This window comes from Podarcis filfolensis (assembly GCF_964270895.1).
Source record: "Podarcis filfolensis genome assembly, chromosome: 10".
Lineage (NCBI taxonomy): Eukaryota > Metazoa > Chordata > Lepidosauria > Squamata > Lacertidae > Podarcis > Podarcis filfolensis.
This window is the reverse complement of record NC_139612.1, coordinates 72,534,969-72,554,445: the sequence shown is the minus strand read 5'-3', so window position 1 is coordinate 72,554,445 and position 19,477 is coordinate 72,534,969. Positions and strand designations below refer to the sequence as shown.

At 52.4% G+C, this 19,477-nt stretch overlaps 1 protein-coding gene across 11 annotated transcripts in view; it reads right to left on the bottom strand.

Moving 5' to 3' along the window:
- Nucleotides 1–19,477, bottom strand: part of SHANK3 (SH3 and multiple ankyrin repeat domains 3) — a 430,757-nt gene that overhangs the window by 46,275 nt on the left and 365,005 nt on the right. For 9 of the 11 annotated variants that reach the window (XR_014538733.1, XR_014538734.1, XM_083572536.1 and 6 more), the window contains 4 exons: nucleotides 14,333–14,468; nucleotides 9,040–9,120; nucleotides 7,177–7,200; nucleotides 542–669 (listed from right to left, as the gene is read on the bottom strand). Coding sequence is in view for 9 of the 11 variants with exons in the window: in XM_083572536.1 (XP_083428662.1) it covers nucleotides 542–669; nucleotides 7,177–7,200; nucleotides 9,040–9,120; nucleotides 14,333–14,468 (369 nt within the window). In the remaining 2 variants the exon portion in view is untranslated. The remainder of the gene's footprint in view (nucleotides 1–541; nucleotides 670–7,176; nucleotides 7,201–9,039; nucleotides 9,121–14,332; nucleotides 14,469–19,477) is intronic. The other 2 variants (XM_083572537.1, XM_083572538.1) reach the window with 2 other exon arrangements.

Genomic DNA, 19,477 nt, shown 5'->3' with positions numbered 1-19,477 from the left:
CTTCATGTTACGTCCTTTCAGGATATGTCCCACGGTGACCCAGAAGTACCAGAAAGGGTTACTTCCAGGTTTCGCTGCTCGCGCATGCACAGATGCACAAAATGACATCACGCACATGCGCAGAAGCGGCAAATTGCAACCAGCACGTGCGCAGACACGCCACTGCAGGTTGCGTTCCTTTCATGTTGCGAATGGGCCTCTGGAACGGATTCCGTTCGCAACCAGAGGTACCACTGTATTTTAATTTTCAGTATGTTGCAATTTCCCACCTTGATTTTCATGCCGTATCTTTTTGTAAACCTCTTTGAGGGGTGGGTGTTTGGTGTATAAATTTCATGAAATAAATAGACACACGTCCCACCCCCTTTCCTTACTTATCAACCAGGGCAAAGCATTCCAATGAGACGGGCCGTGTCCTTAGCTCTCTCTGTCCCTGAAACGCTTCTCCCCCCGCAACCCCTGGAATCCTTCCCGGTTTGTGGCTTTCCTTGCCGCACCCCCTGCCCTGCCCCCCTGCCCGCCGTGCTCCCGTATCTCTCACACTGATCTCCGCAGGGCTGATCCTTCTGCTGGTGGGTCTCTGCTTCACAGTGGCTGCCCTGGAATCTGCCTCCACGATGTCCGCTCTCAGCGAGGGCTCGGCGGCTGCCAAGATCTCGTCCAGCTTCTCTGCAAAGTCAAGACACAGCATCCCTGTGAGCCAGGTTTGGCCTCTGAAAGAAGGAACTGGACACAGAGATGGGCTGGGTGTGCTGCCAAGGGGAGGCTGTGCTTGCATGCCAGCAAGGGAGCCCTGCGGCCTTCTGGGTGGCTGGCGAGGCATCGCTCCCTTCGCCTTGTGGGAGAAAAGAGCCCCCACCACCACAGGAACCCCACAGCTCCTTGAAAGGATCAGCACCAAAGGGCCACAATTGGGTCTATGAGATCGCCTAAGCACCTGTTCCATGGAAGTGAGAGCTGGACCGTAAAGAAGGCTGATCGCCGGAGAATTGATGCTTTTGAATTCTGGTGCTGGAGGAGACTCTGGAGAGTCCCATGGACTGCAAGAAGATCAAACAGAGCCTAGGACTTGCCGATCAGAAGGTTGGCGGTTCGAATCCCCGCAACGGGGTGAGCTCCCGTTGCTCGGTCCCTGCTCCTGCCAACCTAGCAGTTTGAAAGCACGTCAAAGGGCAAGTAGATAAATAGGTACCGCTCCGGTGGGAAGGTAAACGGCGTTTCTGTGCTTCTCTGGTTCGCCAGAAGCGGCTTAGTCATGCTGGCCATGTGACCCGGAAGCTGTCTGCGGACAAACGCCGGCTCCCTTGGCCAATAAAGCGAGATGAGTGCCGCAACCCCAGAGTCGGTCACGACTGGACCTAATGGTCAGGGGTCCCTTTACCTTTACCTGCCTCCAGTGGCAGGGAGTTCCACAGTTTAATAACTATGCACTGCATGAAAAAGGACTTCTTTTGGTCTCCTTCAGACAGAAGCTGCCTTCTCCATCAGTGCAGCCCTCCCCGAAAGCTGGCCGCCTCCAGTTTTAGTGCGGCATTTGCCAACCTAGTGCCCTCCAAATGCACAGGGTTTTTTTGGGGGGTGCTACAACTCCCCATGAGTCCCGGCCAGCACAGATGTTTGAAGTTGCAGTTCCCCAACACCTGGAGGTTGCTTGAACCTCTGCCCTACGTGACGCCCTTCTGCTCTGAAGTTTCCCGAGCAGCTTCCCCCCTGCAGGGCACCTGGAACTCTACAGAGGGAAAACCAGCAGTCTAAATCACAGTGTCCCTAAGCTGCTTCTCTAAGCAACAACTGACTGTTGAATGGTGTCTTTAAATATGAAGGTTCATTATTGTTCCACAAGATGTGTATGTCTTTAAGGGCCAGAGCAAATAACGCGACCTAGTTTTACAGCTGTGAAGCACTATAGCAGGTGCTGTTATGTTAATTAAGCTGCTAAAGGTAAAGGTAAAGGTACCCCTGACCATTAGGTCCAGTAGCAGACGACTCTGGGGTTGCTTCTGGGTCATGTGGCCAGCATGACTAAGCCGCTTCTGGCAAACCAGAGCAGCACACAGAAACGCCGTTTACCTTCCCGCCGGAGCGGTACCTATTTGTTTACTTGCACTTTGACGTGCTTTTGAACTGCTAGGTTGGCAGGAGCAGTGACCGAGCAACGGGAGCTCACCCCGTTGTGGGGATTCGAACCGCCAACCTTCTGATTAGCAAGTCCTAGGCTCAGTGGTTTAAACCACAGAGCCACCTGTGTCCCTGGGTATAGTATATAAAGAGCAGCACCTAGCTCTCTCAGTACCCTGGTGGGTGGGTTGGGTCATGCTTATTGATATATTGTAAAAGGAGTTTCTGTTTTTGTTATTAAAACCTAGCGAAAGTTACTTTTGCATTCCTTGTAATGTGTGGTCTCCCCAGCACGCCTTCTGCAAATAGCCAACATCTTTGGTTATGGGCCCAGCTGCTGAGTGGGTGACTGCACATTTTTGGACTTTGAGAAAGGTTTGAAAACTCCTCCTCCTGTTGGTGTGGGTCTGGAAGAGTTCCAGAATGGTTGACCGTCAGAAGCCGAGAAAGCTCTGACGTTCCCACAGCTGACAGATGAAAACTACAGTTTATGGTGGTTTTGGGTGGAGGCACTTTTGACCTCTCAAAAAGTGTGAACCTATGTAACTAATCTGCAAATAGCCAACACTGACGCCTAGTAGGGTACTCTCAGGCTATGGGGCACCTGTGGTGTTCCTCTTAAATGGAGCGAGTGATCATCATGGGTTGTTCTAGACTCGGTTGCTGCTGCCAGCCATGTTTGCTTTTAGAAAGCTGAACCACCACCTTTGGTGGATGTGCCCAAGGATCAAGGTCTTCTGGGAAATGATTTATAATGAAATGAAAAAGGTGCTTAAATGCACTTTCGCGAAGAAACCTGAGGCCTTCCTCCTGGGCATGGTAGGCCAATTGGTGTCAAGGAAAGATAGGACGTTTTTTATGTATGCGACAACAGCAGCAAGAGTTCTTTTAGCAAAGTATTGGAAGACACAAGAACTACCCACGCTGGAAGAATGGCAGACGAAGGTGATAGACTACATGGGACTGGCTGAGATGACTGGCAGAATCCGAGACCAAGGGAAAGAGACGGTGGAAGAAGATTGGAAGAAATTTAAAGTTTATCTTAAGAACTGTTGTAAAATTAATGAGTACTAAAATGCCATGGGTAATGCAAAACAGAATTGCAGTGACAAATAATTGGGTAAGAGAAAAAGGATTAATGAAAGCGAACTCTAAGTAATTGAAATTAGGGGTTGCTGGAAAAGTTTAAAAGAGGGATGCAGAAAAGGGAGGTATGGGGAAGTCGTTGAAATAAGGTTTAAGAAAAAGAGGTTAAGAAATTATACGTGTTTATATGTTTGTTTGTCTATGTATTGTTTTGTATTGTGTTTTAATATATGTTGAAAAATTAATAAAAATTTAATTAAAAAAAAAATAGAAAGCTGAAGCAATGGTTGGGCCAGTGCAAAAGGCTGGCTTCCCCACGGTTTCTCATCACAGCCTCCCCTCCTCCTCTCTCCTCCTCTCAGGCCCCTTCAACCCTCTGGATGAGACCGTATGGCACACCCACCTCTTCCTGCCAGGAGCTGCCAGCAAACATCTCGCTGCTGCTTGTTTGGGCACATTCATCTGCTGGCCCTGATTTGGGCATCCTTTCTCTGCCTGAAGCCCCTTCCCCCTTCGAGTCTCCCTGCTGCCCGGTCTGATGGGCTCACTTTCATGCCCAGGCTCTGAATCTGAGTGGTGCCTCTCCCCCCAGGGAAGATGGCAACGCACCTGTCAGCCACCGTTATGCGATCAGGGAGTTGCTTTCACCATTAGAACCACAGCAGCCGTAAAGAAAGAAACAGCCCGTTGCTTCACTGCTTGAGGACTACTGATGAAAGCAAGCACCCAGGTCAATCCTTTAAAAGCTTGTTTTAATAATAATAATAATAAAAAAATTATTTATACCCCGCCCTTACCGGTTCAGAAAACCAGGCTCGGGGCGGCTAACAACAAATTAAAAACACTTAACTGATGCAACAAAAAACAGCATAAAATACAGTATAAAACGTGAATAACAATCAATTCAGAATTCAAAAATCAATTTAGGGGGGAAACCCATCCAATAAACATTAGATGATCACCAGGGCTAGCTGGCTAAATTAGTCCTACTTGGGCCAGCGAGGAGACCAGGGGAGAATTAGCTGTGGGATCCCAGAGCAAGGAATCTTCATAAAAAGGGGAGGGGGGGGAGAAGGGGAATAAAAGATCAGGCCAGGTTCAAATTGAAAGCCAGGCGGAATAGCTCTGTCTTACAGGCCTTGCGGAAGGAAGTGAAATCCTGCAGGGCCCTGGTCTCATGGGACAGAGCATTCCACCATGTCGGAGCCATCACTGAGAAGGCCCTGGCCCTGGTGGAGGATAATCTGACTTCCTTAGGGCCCGGGCCTCAAGGTCCTCTGCAGGACATACCAGGAGAGGTGGTCCTGCAAATACAAGGGTACGCGAGAAAAATCTCCTATGTGGCATATTAGCTGGCTTTGCTTGTCTCTGGGTGGTTCAAGACTGTTGCCTTATGGTGTTTAAAATCCTCTGTTATTGTGCCGTTAACTGCAAGTGGAATTGGAGCTGATTTTCAATGCTTTGCATAGGGCATGCACTTTCCTTGGGAGTGCCCCCTGCTACGCTCTGCCTAGACCAGGGTGTGATGGCAGGATAAAGGTGGACATCCCTCAGCACATCAGTGGATGTATTTGCGCATAACGCCATGCCAAAACACGGCTTATGACCGATGCGCACCTGAGCTCTGGCTTGGCTTTCTGTTCTTTAAAGCTCCATGTCTGAGTGCCCTTTTAATTTCTCCAAAGCGTTCCTCGTGAAAACCCGCTCTTTAAAGCTCAGTTGGAGCAAATGTCAGTCCGCAGAAAACCTGAATGTATGTTTGCCCCGATTCAGCTTTAAAGAATGGGTTTTTGTGGAGAAAGCTTGGGGCAAAGACCATTCGGACACAGAGCCTTAATAAATTGTGGACCTCTGCCTGGAAAGAACAGGACAAAAGTTAAGTCTGGAGAAGCCCTTAGTGTCTGAACCCGGGGACATGGGGACCAAGATGATGAAGAGTCTGGAAACTGAGCCTTATGAGAAGCAGTTGAGGGAGTTGGGAAAAGAGGAGGCCGAGAGGTGATGTGAGAGCTGCCTTTGAACTTCTGAAGGGCTCTCACATGGAAGATGGAGCAAGCTTGTTTTGTGATGCTCCAGGACCTGAAGCGATGGATTCAAGTGACAGGAAAAGAGGTTCTGACTCAACATCTGGAAGAACTTTCTGAAGGCAAGAGATGTTTTCACTGCCATGGTCTCCCTCAGAAGGTGGTGGACTCTCCATCATTAGAGCTTGGCTGGCCATGTGTCCATGGATGTTTTGGATGGGATTCCTGCATTGCAGAGGGTTGGATTAGATGACCACTGGGTTCCCTTCCAATGCTACAGTTCTGTGATTATTTGATTCTACTAAAAAGCCTGCTGGATGAGGCCAGTGGCCCAGCTAGTTCAGCAACCTGTACTCACAGAAAGCAACCAGATGCTCATTATGGGAAATCCTCAAGGAGGATTAAGTGTGCGAAACCACCCAGTTTCTGAATGCCTGAGGACTCCGGCCTGAAGCTCGCAATTGGCGTGGCTGAAGGAGCTGCTGTTTCACACTTTCTTGACGATTTTAATGCTTGTGGAATTTGCATTTGGCTATCAGCAACTTCTAGGGATGTGGATGGCGCTGTGGGTTAAACCACAGAGCCTAGGACTTGCCGATCAGAAGGTCAGTGGTTCGAATCCCCGGGACGGAGTGAGCTCCTGTTGCTCACTCCCTGCTCCTGCCCACCTAGCAGTTCAAAAGCACATCAAAGTGCAAGTAGATAAATAGGTACTGCTCTGGCGGGAAGGTAAACGACGTTTCCGTGCGCTGCTCTGGTTCGCCAGAAGCGGCTTAGTCATGCTGGCCACATGACCCAGAAGCTGTACGCCGGCTCCCTCGGCCAGTAAAGCGAGATGAGCGCCACAACCCCACAGTCGGCCGCGACTGGACCTAATGGTCAGGGGTCCCTTTACCTATCAGCAACTTCTAGCCATCTTTTCTTTGGGAATCTGGAAAGGAGCAAACACAAGAACTCCCTCCTGGTGTGGTTTTAGGCCACGATAAGGTTGCACCAATCTATTTATGTAATTCTTTTATTGCACTTTACATTTTATCATGTGGATACGGAGCTCTGGCAATAGAAACTGCCATTAAAAATCTATAAGAGAGGGGAACAGGAGCCTTGAGGCAATTGCTCTGAGGCTGAGGAAACGGTGTCCCCAATTAGTTTAGTGGTTCCTCTCATCTTGCTGGCTTTCGGAGAGCGTGCAAAACCTGAAAGGCCCAGGGCTGCCGCTGAGGGGTCACCATGGCCTTGAGTTACCATAGAATTGCAGATCTCAAGCGACCCCTAGGGGTCATCTTGTCCATCCCTCTGCAATGCTAATGAAGGCACGGCATTGATTACTGTTTTTAACTAATTGCCATCGCTGTTTATTTTCTGCTGGAATGCAGGAAGCCTATACATGGGGTGTGTTGTTTGGATATACGTTTTGTGTGCGTACGTGGGTGTGCACACAGATCTTTGCACAACGCAGCCACAGTCATGCAAGCAAACAAAACACCCTAAGCCCTCGTCGTTCTTTGAACCTGAAGCGGTGTCTGGAGGGGTTGCCCCTGAGCTCAACAAGAGCGCTACATCTGGAAATCCACACGGACACACTGGCCGGTCTTCAAGAAGCTGACCTCACAATCCCCAGGAAAACTTTGTAGAGGCTGCATGGCTGGACTCTCATTCCACGGGCTGCGCTGCCGCCGTCCTCCCCACCAACAAACAACGTGAACTTAGGATGCGGTTTGCCAGGCTGGCACGAAGCCTTCCTCTCCCAAACCTCCCTCCTTCCACAAACGGAACCATGTATTGCAAAGACCAGAGCAAAAGGTCCGCTCTCCCATGTGTCCTGCGGCCATTAGCATGGACTGGGGTCCCAGTGCACCTTTCCATCATGCTGGGGAGGGAGGGAGGGAGGAGCAGCTTGGATCAAAAGGGGTTTGGACAAGCCCTGGAGACGGGCGGTTGAACTCACCCCCTTTCCTTCTCCGCATTGAGGCTTGGAATCAAGAAACAAAAGTACAGGACATCAATGGTGTGCAGGGAGCACTCCCCCCCCTTGCCCCCACACCCCTGGCATGCTGCGCCCCCTTGTCTGCTGCCTCTGCCAAGGCAAGATGGCTCTATAGGGAAGGGTCTGTCCCCAAGTTTTTTTGGGGGTGGCAAGCTGCATTCTGCGATGCTTCCCAGCGAGGCGTCCATGCAAGGCCCCACCCCGTCATGCACCCTCTCACCTTGGGGAGGCATGGCCTTCCCAGCCTCAAATAGCAGCACTGGGGGATTTGCGCCCCCCCCCCACAGCAGGCCAGTTTGAGTCACCCCCTCTGCTGCCAAAGCTCAACTTTGGAAAGGGAGGGGGGTCTCTGGGCATGTGCTGACTGCCTTCCCCTTCCACACAGAGTCTAGGGAGAGGGGTTCTGAGTGGATTGGAGCCCAAGCGCTGGAAAATAGCCCCCCCCCTCAACAGAGAATGTCCTCACAGGCCAGTGGGGGGGGGGGAGGAAGGGAGGGACCCCCTTGGGGGCTCAGTTTCCCCAGCCTTTCAGCACATCCAAGGTTCCCTGAGCCGCCCAGGCCAGCCCCACATCTGCTGTACATGAGGCTGTGGGGTGCAATGGGGTGGGGGGTGTAGCATTCATGCACAACTTACCCCTCCCATTATCTCCTCCCTTTTGGGCCAGGAAACCGCCCCCCCCAAATTGCCGAAGAAGCCACGGCTGGCGATTTTCCATACAAGGCCTCCCCAAGGAGCACCCTGAGCAAAGACAGACTTTGCCACCCCAAAGGTGGGAACAGTGCCCCCCCCCAGGATGCCAAGACTTTTCTCTGGAGTGGGATGGAAGCAAAGGGGCACAGGAAACCATGGTTCTCTCCCACCACCCCCACCGGGCACCGGCTTTTGCACTCCACCAAACCTTCCCTGCTCAGAGAAAGAGCAAAGCGTTCCTGCGTCCGGAGATGGGTTGTGGGGGCAGTTAGTGGGGCGGGCACAGGGGTACAGCCCCGTTGGCCCAGCTAAGCAGGTCCAGGCCTGGTCAATGCCCGGATGAGAGACCTCTTGGGCACCCACCCAAATCTATGCCACCTTGAGGTCCGGGGAGGAAGGAAGGTGGGAGAGAGCCAGGCTGAGAATGAGTCGAAAGGACGACAGGCTTGGAGGATGAATGGCTGTGCCTGGGCACCACGAGGGCAAAGGCCCAGAGCTGGGCACAGAGAGGGAAGTTCTGCTGGAAGCGCCAGGGAAAGCAGTCGGGGGTTAAACAGGGAGTCTTGACAGCGTGTTGCTGGCGGCAGGAACAGGCACAGCAGCGCAGAACCAGGAGGGGAAACCGGGCCCTACAAGGACCACGCCAGGGGAGTCAGGAGAGGGGAAACACTGCTATTTGTGCAGGGGGGGGGAGTGTTGGGCCAGGACCTGGGAGAGGCCTGGGTTCAAATCCTGCCCACCCGCTCTCAGCTCACTGAGCGTGACTTTGGAGGCCAGTGGCTGCCTCTCTTGTGCCAACACACCTCGCAGGGTTGTTGTGCTGGTTAAATGACATGGGAGGGGCCAGGGTTCAAATCCCCCCCCCTTGGCCATGAAGCTCACTGGGCGTGACCTTGCTCCACCGCCAGTCTCGCCCACCTCGCAGGATTACATTTGGGAGGGCAGTGGCCTTGAAACAGCCTCGGAGCTGGAGCCGAGGGCAGGTGGGTGTGGCCAGGGCACCCCCAAACCTCTCTTGGGGGGTTGGTGCACACCTGAGGAGTGGGGGCAGCAACCCTCGGCCCCGCCCGCCACGCATGCTCTCCTTTGGGTCCACCCCCCTCGGCCTCCCGCCCCCTTGCCAGGACTCACCCAGCTCCTCCAGCTCGGCGGTCATAGACTTGGATCGCAGCGTCAGGGTGGTGCTGGGCGCCCTCTTGGGCGGCGGCGGGGCTGAAAGGAAGAGGGAGGGCATTTTGCACTTGCGGTCCAGCAGCTTCCTGGGCGTTGCCAGGTGCAGGTGCCACTTCTTCTCCACGGCCTGGATCTCCTCGTACTCGCGGGAGGAGGAGGAGTCGCACTGCTGAAGGATCTTGTTCAGGCTGCGAGTGGAGGCAAACTTCTTCATGGTCCCGCGGCCGGCCGGGGTGGGAGCAGGGAGGGCAATCGGGGCAGGGGCAAGAGAGTGTTCTGGCCGGGACCCTCAGCTCAGGGGGCTCCCGGGCATGGTCTGCCCAATCCTGCCGCTCAGCGGATCCTCTCCCTGGCCAGTGGCCTCCTCCCTGCCAGGGAGGCCATGGGCAAAGGGGGCACGGCACCAAGGTGATATCGCTGGTCCTAGGTCCTCGTTCCCATGGCCAGGCTCTTGTTCCCCTGCCTGGCCTGGCTCTCCATTAACTCTGGGGGCTGGCACTGCCCTCGGGGCCTCTGCCTGGCGGCAGTGCTGCCAAGAGGCTGGGGCACGTGGAGACCTCACTCCGAGGCGGTGGTGGCAGCGGCAGAGGCAGAGGGCAGGGCTGGTCCCCGGCTCTCCCTAGCCAGCCCGTCCGGCGGCGGCGATGCCAGAGCGAGGCTCCATCTGCCATGGGGTTTGTGACAGAGCGGAGGAGCGGAAAGGCTGGCTCGTCGCTCCGCTCTCCCTCGCCCCGAGATCCGTAACAATGCGGGCTTCAACGCTCCCCGTCGCCATGGAAACCGGAGCTCCGAGCTGCTGCCGGAGGCGCCTGCATCAGAGACCCCCAAAACAGGGGCGGAGGGGGGGGAGCAGAGAAGAAGCACGATTCCCACACAAGGCGAGCCGGGGAGGAAGCTGCGAGCCCAGTCGAGGTGGGGGCAAGGCCAGAGAGTCAGGGGGGACCGGGAAGACCTCCGTCCGCCACGCGATCCTGCCCTTGCTGAAGCGGCGAGCAATTGGGCTGTCTCCTGCCAGGAGATGGGTGCCAGCCAGCTTGTGCAGGAGGTGCCCGGGGTCTTCACTGCCAGAGAAGGTCTTCGCGGTGCCCAGCCCAAAAGGTGCACTTTCTGACAGCAGGAGACAGATGCTTTGCTGGGTGCCGGCCACCTGGGTGCTCAGGGACGGATCGCCACGTCTGCCGGAGGTGCCGAAAGCTCAGAGACGTCTCTCTCTCTCTCTCCCTCCAGCCGGGGAATGAGCAGACCCCCCAGGAGGCGGTGAGCGGAGTCAGCAGCGCGATGCCCACCGCACGGCTCCGTCTTTCCCCACGACTCGCACTCGCGCACTCTGGCAGCGCACAGGATAATTACAGCTCTGGGTGGCAAGTTGCCTCCCTTCCTCTCCCCGCTGCTGGCTCTCCAAGCCGCCTGGCTCCCTGCCACCCAAGCAGGCACGGAGGGACCCTGGAGCTCCCCCCACAGCCGTCTCCTCCTTCCCCACAGCACAGACCCACGGGGCTAAAAATAGGAGCCGAGCCCACCCTCCCCCTCGCTCTGTCTCCGCTGTATGGGAGGGAAGCTGCCTCGCTTTCCCAGCTCCCTCCCGACTCGCCACAGGCGAGGCTTCTGTGGCACCAGGGAGTGGGGTGTGTACAAAGGCAGCCACTGCCCCACCCCATACCCGGAAGGAGAGGTGGTGTGGTGTGAGGGGGCTTCAGCCAGAAAGGGGAGCTTGTAATAGGCAGGTGCTGCTCACATGGAGCATGGGAGGCGCATGAGATGTGACTGGCTGGTTCTCATGCCAGAACTACAGCTTCACTTCCCACCCAGTCCTTCCTCAGGTCTAGCTTCTTGACAAAGCCAACGGTAGAGTCGTAAGGGACCCCCAAGGGTCATCAAGTCCAACCCCCTGCAATGCAGGAATCTCATCCCCGACAGAGGGCCACCCAACCTTCTGCTTAAAAACCTCCAATGCGCGCGCACACTGAGCAATCCTCATCATCCGTCTATTTCGGGCGGCGACGCCTCTGGCACAACTTTTAGGGGGGGCAGACGCCTGCTTCTTGGGAGAAAAGCTATGACAAACCTAGACAGCATCTTAAGAAGCAGAGACACCAGCTTGCCAACAAAGGTCCATATAGTTAAAGCTATGGTTTTCACAGTAGTGATGTATGGAAGTGAGAGCTGGACCATAAAGAAGGCTGATTGCTGAAGAATGGATGCTTTTGAATTATGGTGCTGGAGGAGACTCTTGAGAGTCCCATGGACTGCAAGAAGATCCAACCTCTCCATTCTGAAGGAAATCAGCCCTGAGTGCTCACTCGAAGGACAGATCCTGAAGCTGAGACTCCAAGACTTTGGCCACCTCATGAGAAGAGAAGACTCCCTGGAAAAGACCCTGATGTTGGGAAAGATGGAGGGCACAAGGAGAAGGGGACGACAGAGGACGAGATGGTTGGACAGTGTTCTCGAAGCTACCAGCATGAGTCTGACCAAACTGTGGGAGGCAGTGGAAGACAGGAGTGCCTGGCGTGCTCTGGTCCAGGGGGTCACAAAGAGTCAGACACAATGACTAAACAACAACAACGAGGCAGCTCTATGGACGGTGGGCACCCCCATCCATATTGATCAATCAAATATTGGCCTGTTTTTTAATCGCGGTTGAATCCTGTGGACCATCCCAAGGGGCCAATGTGCAGGCAGCTTCCAAGAGTGCTGCCAGGTTGACCTTTGCTTGTGATGGAAGCCTGGGTCCCCCTCAAAAAAAAGCCTCTCTCACTGGCTGGCCGTGAGAACCAGAGGCTTCACTTCACATGAGGAGTCCTCCACAGCAAAGGTCGCTGCCTGGTGGGCAGAGTCAGGGTGTCCTCGCTGAGGGGGGTAACATTTGGCGTGCCGTCTGCCCGCGACTCCCAAGCCTACCCCGAGCCGTCGGGGGAAAGGGGGTAGCTGCCCCACTTTGCCAGTGGTATTAGCCCCTTCCCCCTTCGTCTTGACAGCTTGGGAGAGACTTGGGAGTTGCGGGCGTGCGGTGCGCTGAATATCCGCCATCGCTGGCTCGCTCTGCCCCTGGCTGCAGGGTGCATGCACCACTCCATGCACCCGAGCGGCTATCCTGTGCCTATGAGGGCACCCTTCGTGTCCTGCCCCCCTTGGGAGCGTGCCCGCCCTGGGCAGTGTGGGCATATGCGCCACCGCTGGGCAGAGAGCCTGGCTGGCAGCACGGGGGCCTGGGGTCGAATTCCTACCCACTCACAAAGCTCATCAGATGGCAGACAAAATTAATGGGCTACGCAGAATTGGATAAAATGACAGGCAGGATTCAAAACCTGCGGGACCAGAGATTTACAGAAGATTTGAAGAAATATATACGAATTATTTGAAGAGCAACTGTAATCAACAAATTACGCTAGTAGGGCTACAAGAAGTTTTGTAAGGAGAAATATATGAAATATTGCAAAGAAGAGAGATATTAGTTGTGAGATTTAAATGTAATAGTGAAAATAAGAAATGTAAATTAAGTAAATAGATTGGAGTATTTTCAGATGTGATGGATGGAAGTAAAAAAAAATGTGTAAGACGTAAAGATATGTTTAATTATTGTTGAAAATGATATGTTGAAAAACTAATAATTTTTTTTTTATATAAAATAAATGAAGTCCAAGAGGTGACAACAGACCAGCATTTGCAGGCACAGGGGAGACTGAACTCTGCTCCTTTGGCTAACAGCCCTTGGGAGCCTTATTGCCCAGGAATCGTCTGATCCTTCTTCGAAGTTCCAAAGTCTAACGGAACGCAGTGCGAAGAAGGGTTTTCTTTTGTCTGCCCCCGACAGCCTTGTGCACCCCGTCGAGCCCCCAAAGCCCATGTTGGGCTGGCAGGGGTTTGCCAGGAGGTCCCTGGAGGCTGACCCTGTTGAGTGCTTGGTCTGCACACCTGCCAGAGGTCAGCTCTGCAGGTACAATTTATCCCTGCTAGGAAACATTGCAAATTAGAATATCGGAAGAAGCTGCTGGATCAGGCCCTTGGCTCATCTAGTCCAGCACCCTGGCTGACCAGATGCCCCCGAGGGAAGCCCAGGAGCAGGATCTGAGCGCAAGAAGAGCCCTCTCCCCTCCTGCATTTTCCAGCCATTGGTATTCAGCAGCATCGGGAAGGGACCACGAGCGTCATCTAGTCCAACCCCCTGAGATGCAGGAATCCTTTGCCAACGAAGGGACTCGAACCCATGACCTAGAGATTAAGAGTCTCGTGCTCCAACCACCTTTTCCTCTATGCATTTGTTTAATCCTCTTTCAAAGCCATCCAAGTTGGCCCTCACTGCCTCCTGTGGCAGAGAGTTCCGCAGTTTAAGAAGGATTTCCCCCCAACATTCGGCTTCATGGAACGCCCACGAGTTTTAGTCTTTGGAGAGGCAGAGAAGCCTCTTTCCATGCTCTCCATGCCATGCAGAATCTTACAAATGTCGATCACGTCGCCTCTTCCTTGCCTTTGCTCTGAACGAAAAAGTCCCCGAAGGAGGAGCTCGGAGCTGTCCTGTTGACGCAGCTCCTCTCTGAAGCTGCCACAGCCCTGTCCTCAGCGCAGCATCTCCCGCAGGCTAAAATCCACCCCCAGGCGCTCTGCTCCATCCCAGTCAGCCTTGGCGCATCATCCTGTACTCTTCTCTCCAGCGCTGAGGCCCAGGGCGGCTTCCGACTCTCCAGCGACCCCCCTGGTCACCCACGCTGGTGCGTCTCCCTCCTGCTCCGGAGCAAGCGGCTTCTGGTGCAGCGGATCCCTCTGAGGTCCTGGGCCTTGCAGCCCCTCTGCAGGATCTTGGGAAGGCGGTCCAGGGTCCCCCGGATCTGGCCCTGAGCCACGTTGCCCCTCGGCCGGCCCGTTCCACGAGGGTTGTGCATTGCACGCTGTCTCCTTCTCTCTCAATTCTCTGCTCTCTTGGTAGGGCTTCACCCAGCGCAGCTTTCGACACCTCAGGCCTCTCCTTGGAAGTGTGGGTAGCTACGTGTGGGCCACCCCACGTGATGTGGGCCACTGAGGCTGCTTTCCTGACAGGCCCTGGGGCGGCCGGTTGGCGGGATGTACAAGGAGGGCAGTTGACGGCCCCCAGAGCCACCCCAAAGATGGGGGAATGAGAGCCAGGTCCTAGGAAGGGGGCCCCAGAGCCAGGCTGGACTGGGTGCCAGGGGGAGAAGCAGGAGACCCGGAGCAGAGAGGGGCAGAGAAGGGCCAGGGCTGGGGTGTTTTTTGGGGGGATGCGCTCTGCACTCACCTTTCTTCCGAACAATGTCCTCCGACTCTGGCTTGCGGCTGACAGAGACCACTTTCATCACCAGGTGGTTTCCCCCCTGGCGGATGAGAGACACCACCTGCTTGTGCCCAACCTTCACCACGTTCACACCGTTCACCTGGGGAGGGAAGGAAGGAACAGTGAGGAGGAGGAGGAGGAAGCTGCCCTGTGGGGCCACCTGGAGGCCTGTTTCGTAGACTCGGGAGGGACCCTCCAAAGGTCATCCAGTCCAGCCCGCCACTTGGGAAACGAAAGGTCCAGCAAGGTGAGAGAGGTGGTGGCCAGGACTATTATTATTATTCATTTCATTTCTATACCGCTTTATATTGCTAAGAAAAACGTTGAAGCCGTTTACAGCATATTAAAACATCACCCAAACAATTCAGAATCAAAAATTTCTGAAGAAAGGCAACTATAGAGTATACAGTCAAAGCAACATAATTCATGGAAAACTAAAAATATTATCTTAAAAGGTATCAAAATAAAACATGACAAAGGAGGCCAACTCCGGAACACATATTTAACAGAAACGAAGTTAACAAACGAAAAAATCTTAAACATTTCAAAAAACAACAACAAACCTATTGCCAAGTGAAGTCAAATATAAAATGCACATTTAAAGCAGCATAATTAACAAGAGAATAACGGCTGTTTGGCAGGCACAAAAAGACAGGGCAAAATAATCCAATATTTATTTATATTTTTTTAAAAAAAATATTAAAGGGGGGGGGAGTTGACCAGCTCATGCGAGCAAAAATTTATTGTGAGTAATATGGATGTTGTTTATATATTATGAAGTGGAAACTTAATAAAATAATAATTTAATATTTAGGCCAAAGCGCCACTTTTTGTCCCATGAATAGTCCCCCCCCCAACTCCTCGAGGCAGAAAGAGGTTCCAGGAGCCGCCGTTTGCTTGAGAAGCTTCTGCTCATTTTGGGGAATAACTGTTTACAGGTGGAACAGACGGGAAGCAGGAGCTCAGGGAGGGTGGTGTGAGGGCCAAATATAGCACCAGCCCCCCCCCGGACCCCCCCCCCTTGCCAGACTGCTCAGACTTCTTTCTCCATCCAAACTCAGGAGGTTTCTTCTCTGCTCCAACCCCCCCCCCCCATCTTTTTTTGTCCCACACCCTCAGGCCTAAAGACAGGGACGGCAGAATCTCTCATTTTTTTGTTCCACCCAGTTTCTCATTTTCCCAACCTTAAATGTGGCTGTCCGTTTGCAGCGATTTGTGCTTTCTCTCTCTCTATATAAAGAAATCCTCGTGAAAATCAGTCAGTGTTTCAGCGCACATTTCTCCTAATATGCACATTTTCACACACCGTTTTGACTAATATGCACAGTTTTTTTGTACACAGCTTTCCTTAACATGATGCGCTTTTTATGTTGTTTTCATTAATACAGTCATACCACGTGTTGAGTTTGCTTCAGGTTGCGCATTTTCAGGTTGTGTCCCGTGGCGACCCAGAAAGGGTTACTTCCGGGTTTCACCACTCACACATGCGCAGACACGCAGAATGACATCATGCGCATGCGCAGAGGCGGCGAATTGCGACTTGTGCATGAGCAGACACAGGTTGCATTCTTTTCAGGTTGCAAACGGGCCTCTGGAATGGATTCCGTCCGCAACCAGAGGTACCACTGTATATGCATCGTTTTCGCACACTGGAGAACCACGTCACAAAATTCAATTTCCAAAGGATCACTGCTGCCTCTGTGCTTGTGTGTTGGTTCAAAAGATGCAAATTACGCAGTTTCACATTAAAATTCAAACAAAATCAAACTTCTCCTCTGTCCCTACGCCTAACCCTGCTCAATGGTTTCAAGAAATAGCTTCAAGTGACAAGAAATGAGATTCCGACTGAACAACTGGAAGAACTTTGTGATAGCAAGAGCTGTTTGATAGTGGAATGGTCTCCCTTAGGAGATGATGGACTCTCCTTCCTTGGAGGTTTTTAAGCAAAGGTTGGATAGCCATCTGTCATGGATGCTCCAGCTAAGATTCCTGCATTTGAAGAGGGTTGGACTAGATCAATGTCCCTTCCAACTCTACAGTTCTGTTGTTGTTTAGTCGTTTAGTCGTGTCCGACTCTTTGTGACCCCCTGGACCAGAGCACGCCAGGCCCTCCTGTCTTCCACTGCCTCCCGCAGTTTGGACAAACTCATGCTGGTAGCTTCAAGAACACTGTCCCACCATCTCATCTTCTGTCGTCCCCTTCTCCTTGCGCCCTCCATCTTTCCCAACATCAGGGTCTTTTCCAGGGAGTCTTCTCTTCTCATGAGGTGGCCAAAGTATTGGAGCCTCAGCTTCACGATCTGTCCTTCCAGTGAGCACTCAGGGCTGATTTCCTTCAGAATGGAGAGGTTGGATCTTCTTGCAGTCCATGGGACTCTCAAGAGTCTCCTCCAGCACCATAATTCAAAAGCATCCATTCTTTGGCGATCAGCTTTCTTGATGGTCCAGCTCTCATTTCCATACATCACTACTGGGAAAACCATAGCTTTAACTATACAGACCTTTGTCTACAGTTCTATGATTCTATTATTCTAAACAGCAAACATATTTAAATTCAGCCAGGAGCAGCTTGGTAGGTGAAGAGCTAATGCAAATCTGCATTCTTAGTTCCAAAAGAGAAACACTGGCAGGATGATAATCTGGAACACCGTTTATAAAGCAGTAGAATCACAGACTTCAAGAGCTTGAAGGGACCCAAGGATCATCTAGTCCAACCCCCTGCACTGCAGGAAATCTGGATGACCATTGTTGGACTAGATGGGCCCCCTTTGGCCTGATCCAGCAGCCAATCTCTTCTTATGCTCTTAGCAAGGCTGGAGCTTCAGTTGGGAGTAAGGCACCACTTTTCCCCTCCTTTTTAAAAGCTTTGGGTCCTTTGCTGTTGACCTGCCTCTTACGCTAATACCCAGCACTACCCAGGAAACCCATTTTCTTCAGTGTTCCTTATTATTTGCTTGCACAAAGTTTGTGGGGAGGCTAGACGGCATTCCTTCTGGTGGCTTGCAGGTAATTCAGATGACCCTGTGCTGAGCAGCAGTTCTCTCGCACTTCCCACCGCAATTCCCCTTCATTGCAAAAAGTCCCACCTTTGAGGGACGCCAGCATGTTGTGCAAAGAGCTCCAAGCCAACGTTTAACTGCATAGCCTAAATCTGCAGGTATATAACTGAATCCCACCCCCCACAAAAGTGGCAGCTTGGGAGCATCCCTTGTTCTACCACCCTAAATAAACCTAATCTCTTCTTCCAATGTGATTACCATATTTTTCGTTCCATAAGACGCACCTGACCATAAGACACACCTAGTTTTTAGAGGAGGAAAGCAAGAAAAAAATATATATTCTGAACAAAACAGTGGATGTATGATTTTTGTGGTTCATGCTGTGGCCACAGACATGTGATTTGATGGTGAGTTTGGGGTAGCCCAATGCAAAAATCCTGAGGATCCATGTGGATCCGTGCTTTGTAACCACGTTTTTGCGCCATTGCGGCCCCACAAAACAGTGGATGCGTGGTTTTTTTTTGGTGCAGGCTGTAGCTATGGACATGCTATGTGATCTGATGGTGAATTTGGGGTGACCCAATGCAAAAATCCTGAGGATCCATGTGCTTTTACCTCCCTCCTCCCATGCAGCCTCCTTTATCGCTAGCATCCTTTATCTCCCTCCTGATCGCTTGCCTCCTGATCGCTCAGCAGCTTTGTTTCAACACCCTCTTCCCTCTTTCTTTAAAAAAAAAAAAAGGACGATCTGCTTTTTGCCCCTGGGCAATTCGGCTCCAGGGACCATGCATTCACTCCATAAGACGCACAGACATTTCTCCTTACTTTTCAGGAGGAAAAAAGTGTGTCTTATGGAGCGAAAAATACGGTAGATTCTTGTCGAATTAAGAGTCCTGCATGTTGATGGCAGTGTGGCTTCTGGGACCTGGCTCCGGAGGTCTGAGCCTTAGAATGCCCTTTTAACCAGAGGAGAAACTGAGGCAGGCCTGGTGGCAGCTGCGGACTAAGGGGGCTGCTCACAATGTCTCTGGCACCAGCTGCTCCAGTGCTCAGAGCCAGCTGGGCTCAGTGGTGCCATGCCAGTCCCAGAGTCTACCAGCTAGGTACCACCTAGCCAGATGAACCTTCCCAAAGCACACCTGAGCCCTGAAGGCCACAGTGTCTGAGACAAAGGTGTGCTTGCGGTGAGTCAACGTTTCTGAAACAAAAGCTGTTTGCTTCAAATGCCGGCTTCTCCCAATGACATCCCTCGGCTTCCTTTCTCTCCCCAGTCAGAAAACTGAAATGTTGGTTCAAAATAGAAAATCTTGCTCAAAAGTGTTGAATGTCATTCATCTTAATTAGACTTGCAAAAATAGCCGCTTTTGCACACTGAAAAGAAGGCAGCAGCAGCAGCAGCAATAGCAACAGAAGATGAAATTTAATGAAAGGCACTTGGACAAAAATCACTTGGGGGGTCTCTTTAGGGTCTCCCCAGACAGGCTGGAGTTCTGCCAGCCGGGGTGGCAAGGTGGAGACCAAATCGTCCTGGCAGATCCCTCAACTCTGACATAAGAGCATAAGAAGAACCACCTGGATCAGGTCCATCGAGTTCAGCACCCTGATCTCACAGTGGCCAACCAGATGCCCATTATGGGAAACCCGCATGCAGGATTCGAACACAAGAGCAACTCTCCCCTCCTGTGGTTTCTACCAACTGGGATTCAGAAACATGGCTGCCCTGAACCATGGCCGCAGAGTCAAACCTCCTCCATTAATTGGATCATGTACATGTTGCAGAATATGGCACAACAAAAATACTAGCCTGGTCCCCACACCTCCTAATACTGAACCTAAAGATTATCTCCTGCTTGGACTACTGCAATGCACTCTACTTGGGGCTCCCTTGGGAGGTGACCCAGAAACTGCAACTAATCCAGAATACGGCAGCTAGACTGGTGACTGGGAGTGGCCGCCGAGACCATATAACACCAGTCCTGTAAGACCTACATTGGCTCCCAGTATGTTTCCGAGCACAATTCAAAGTGTTGGTGCTGACCTTGAAAGCCCTAAACAGCCTCGGTCCAGTATACCTGAAGGAGCGTCTCCACCCCCATCGTTCAGCCCGGAC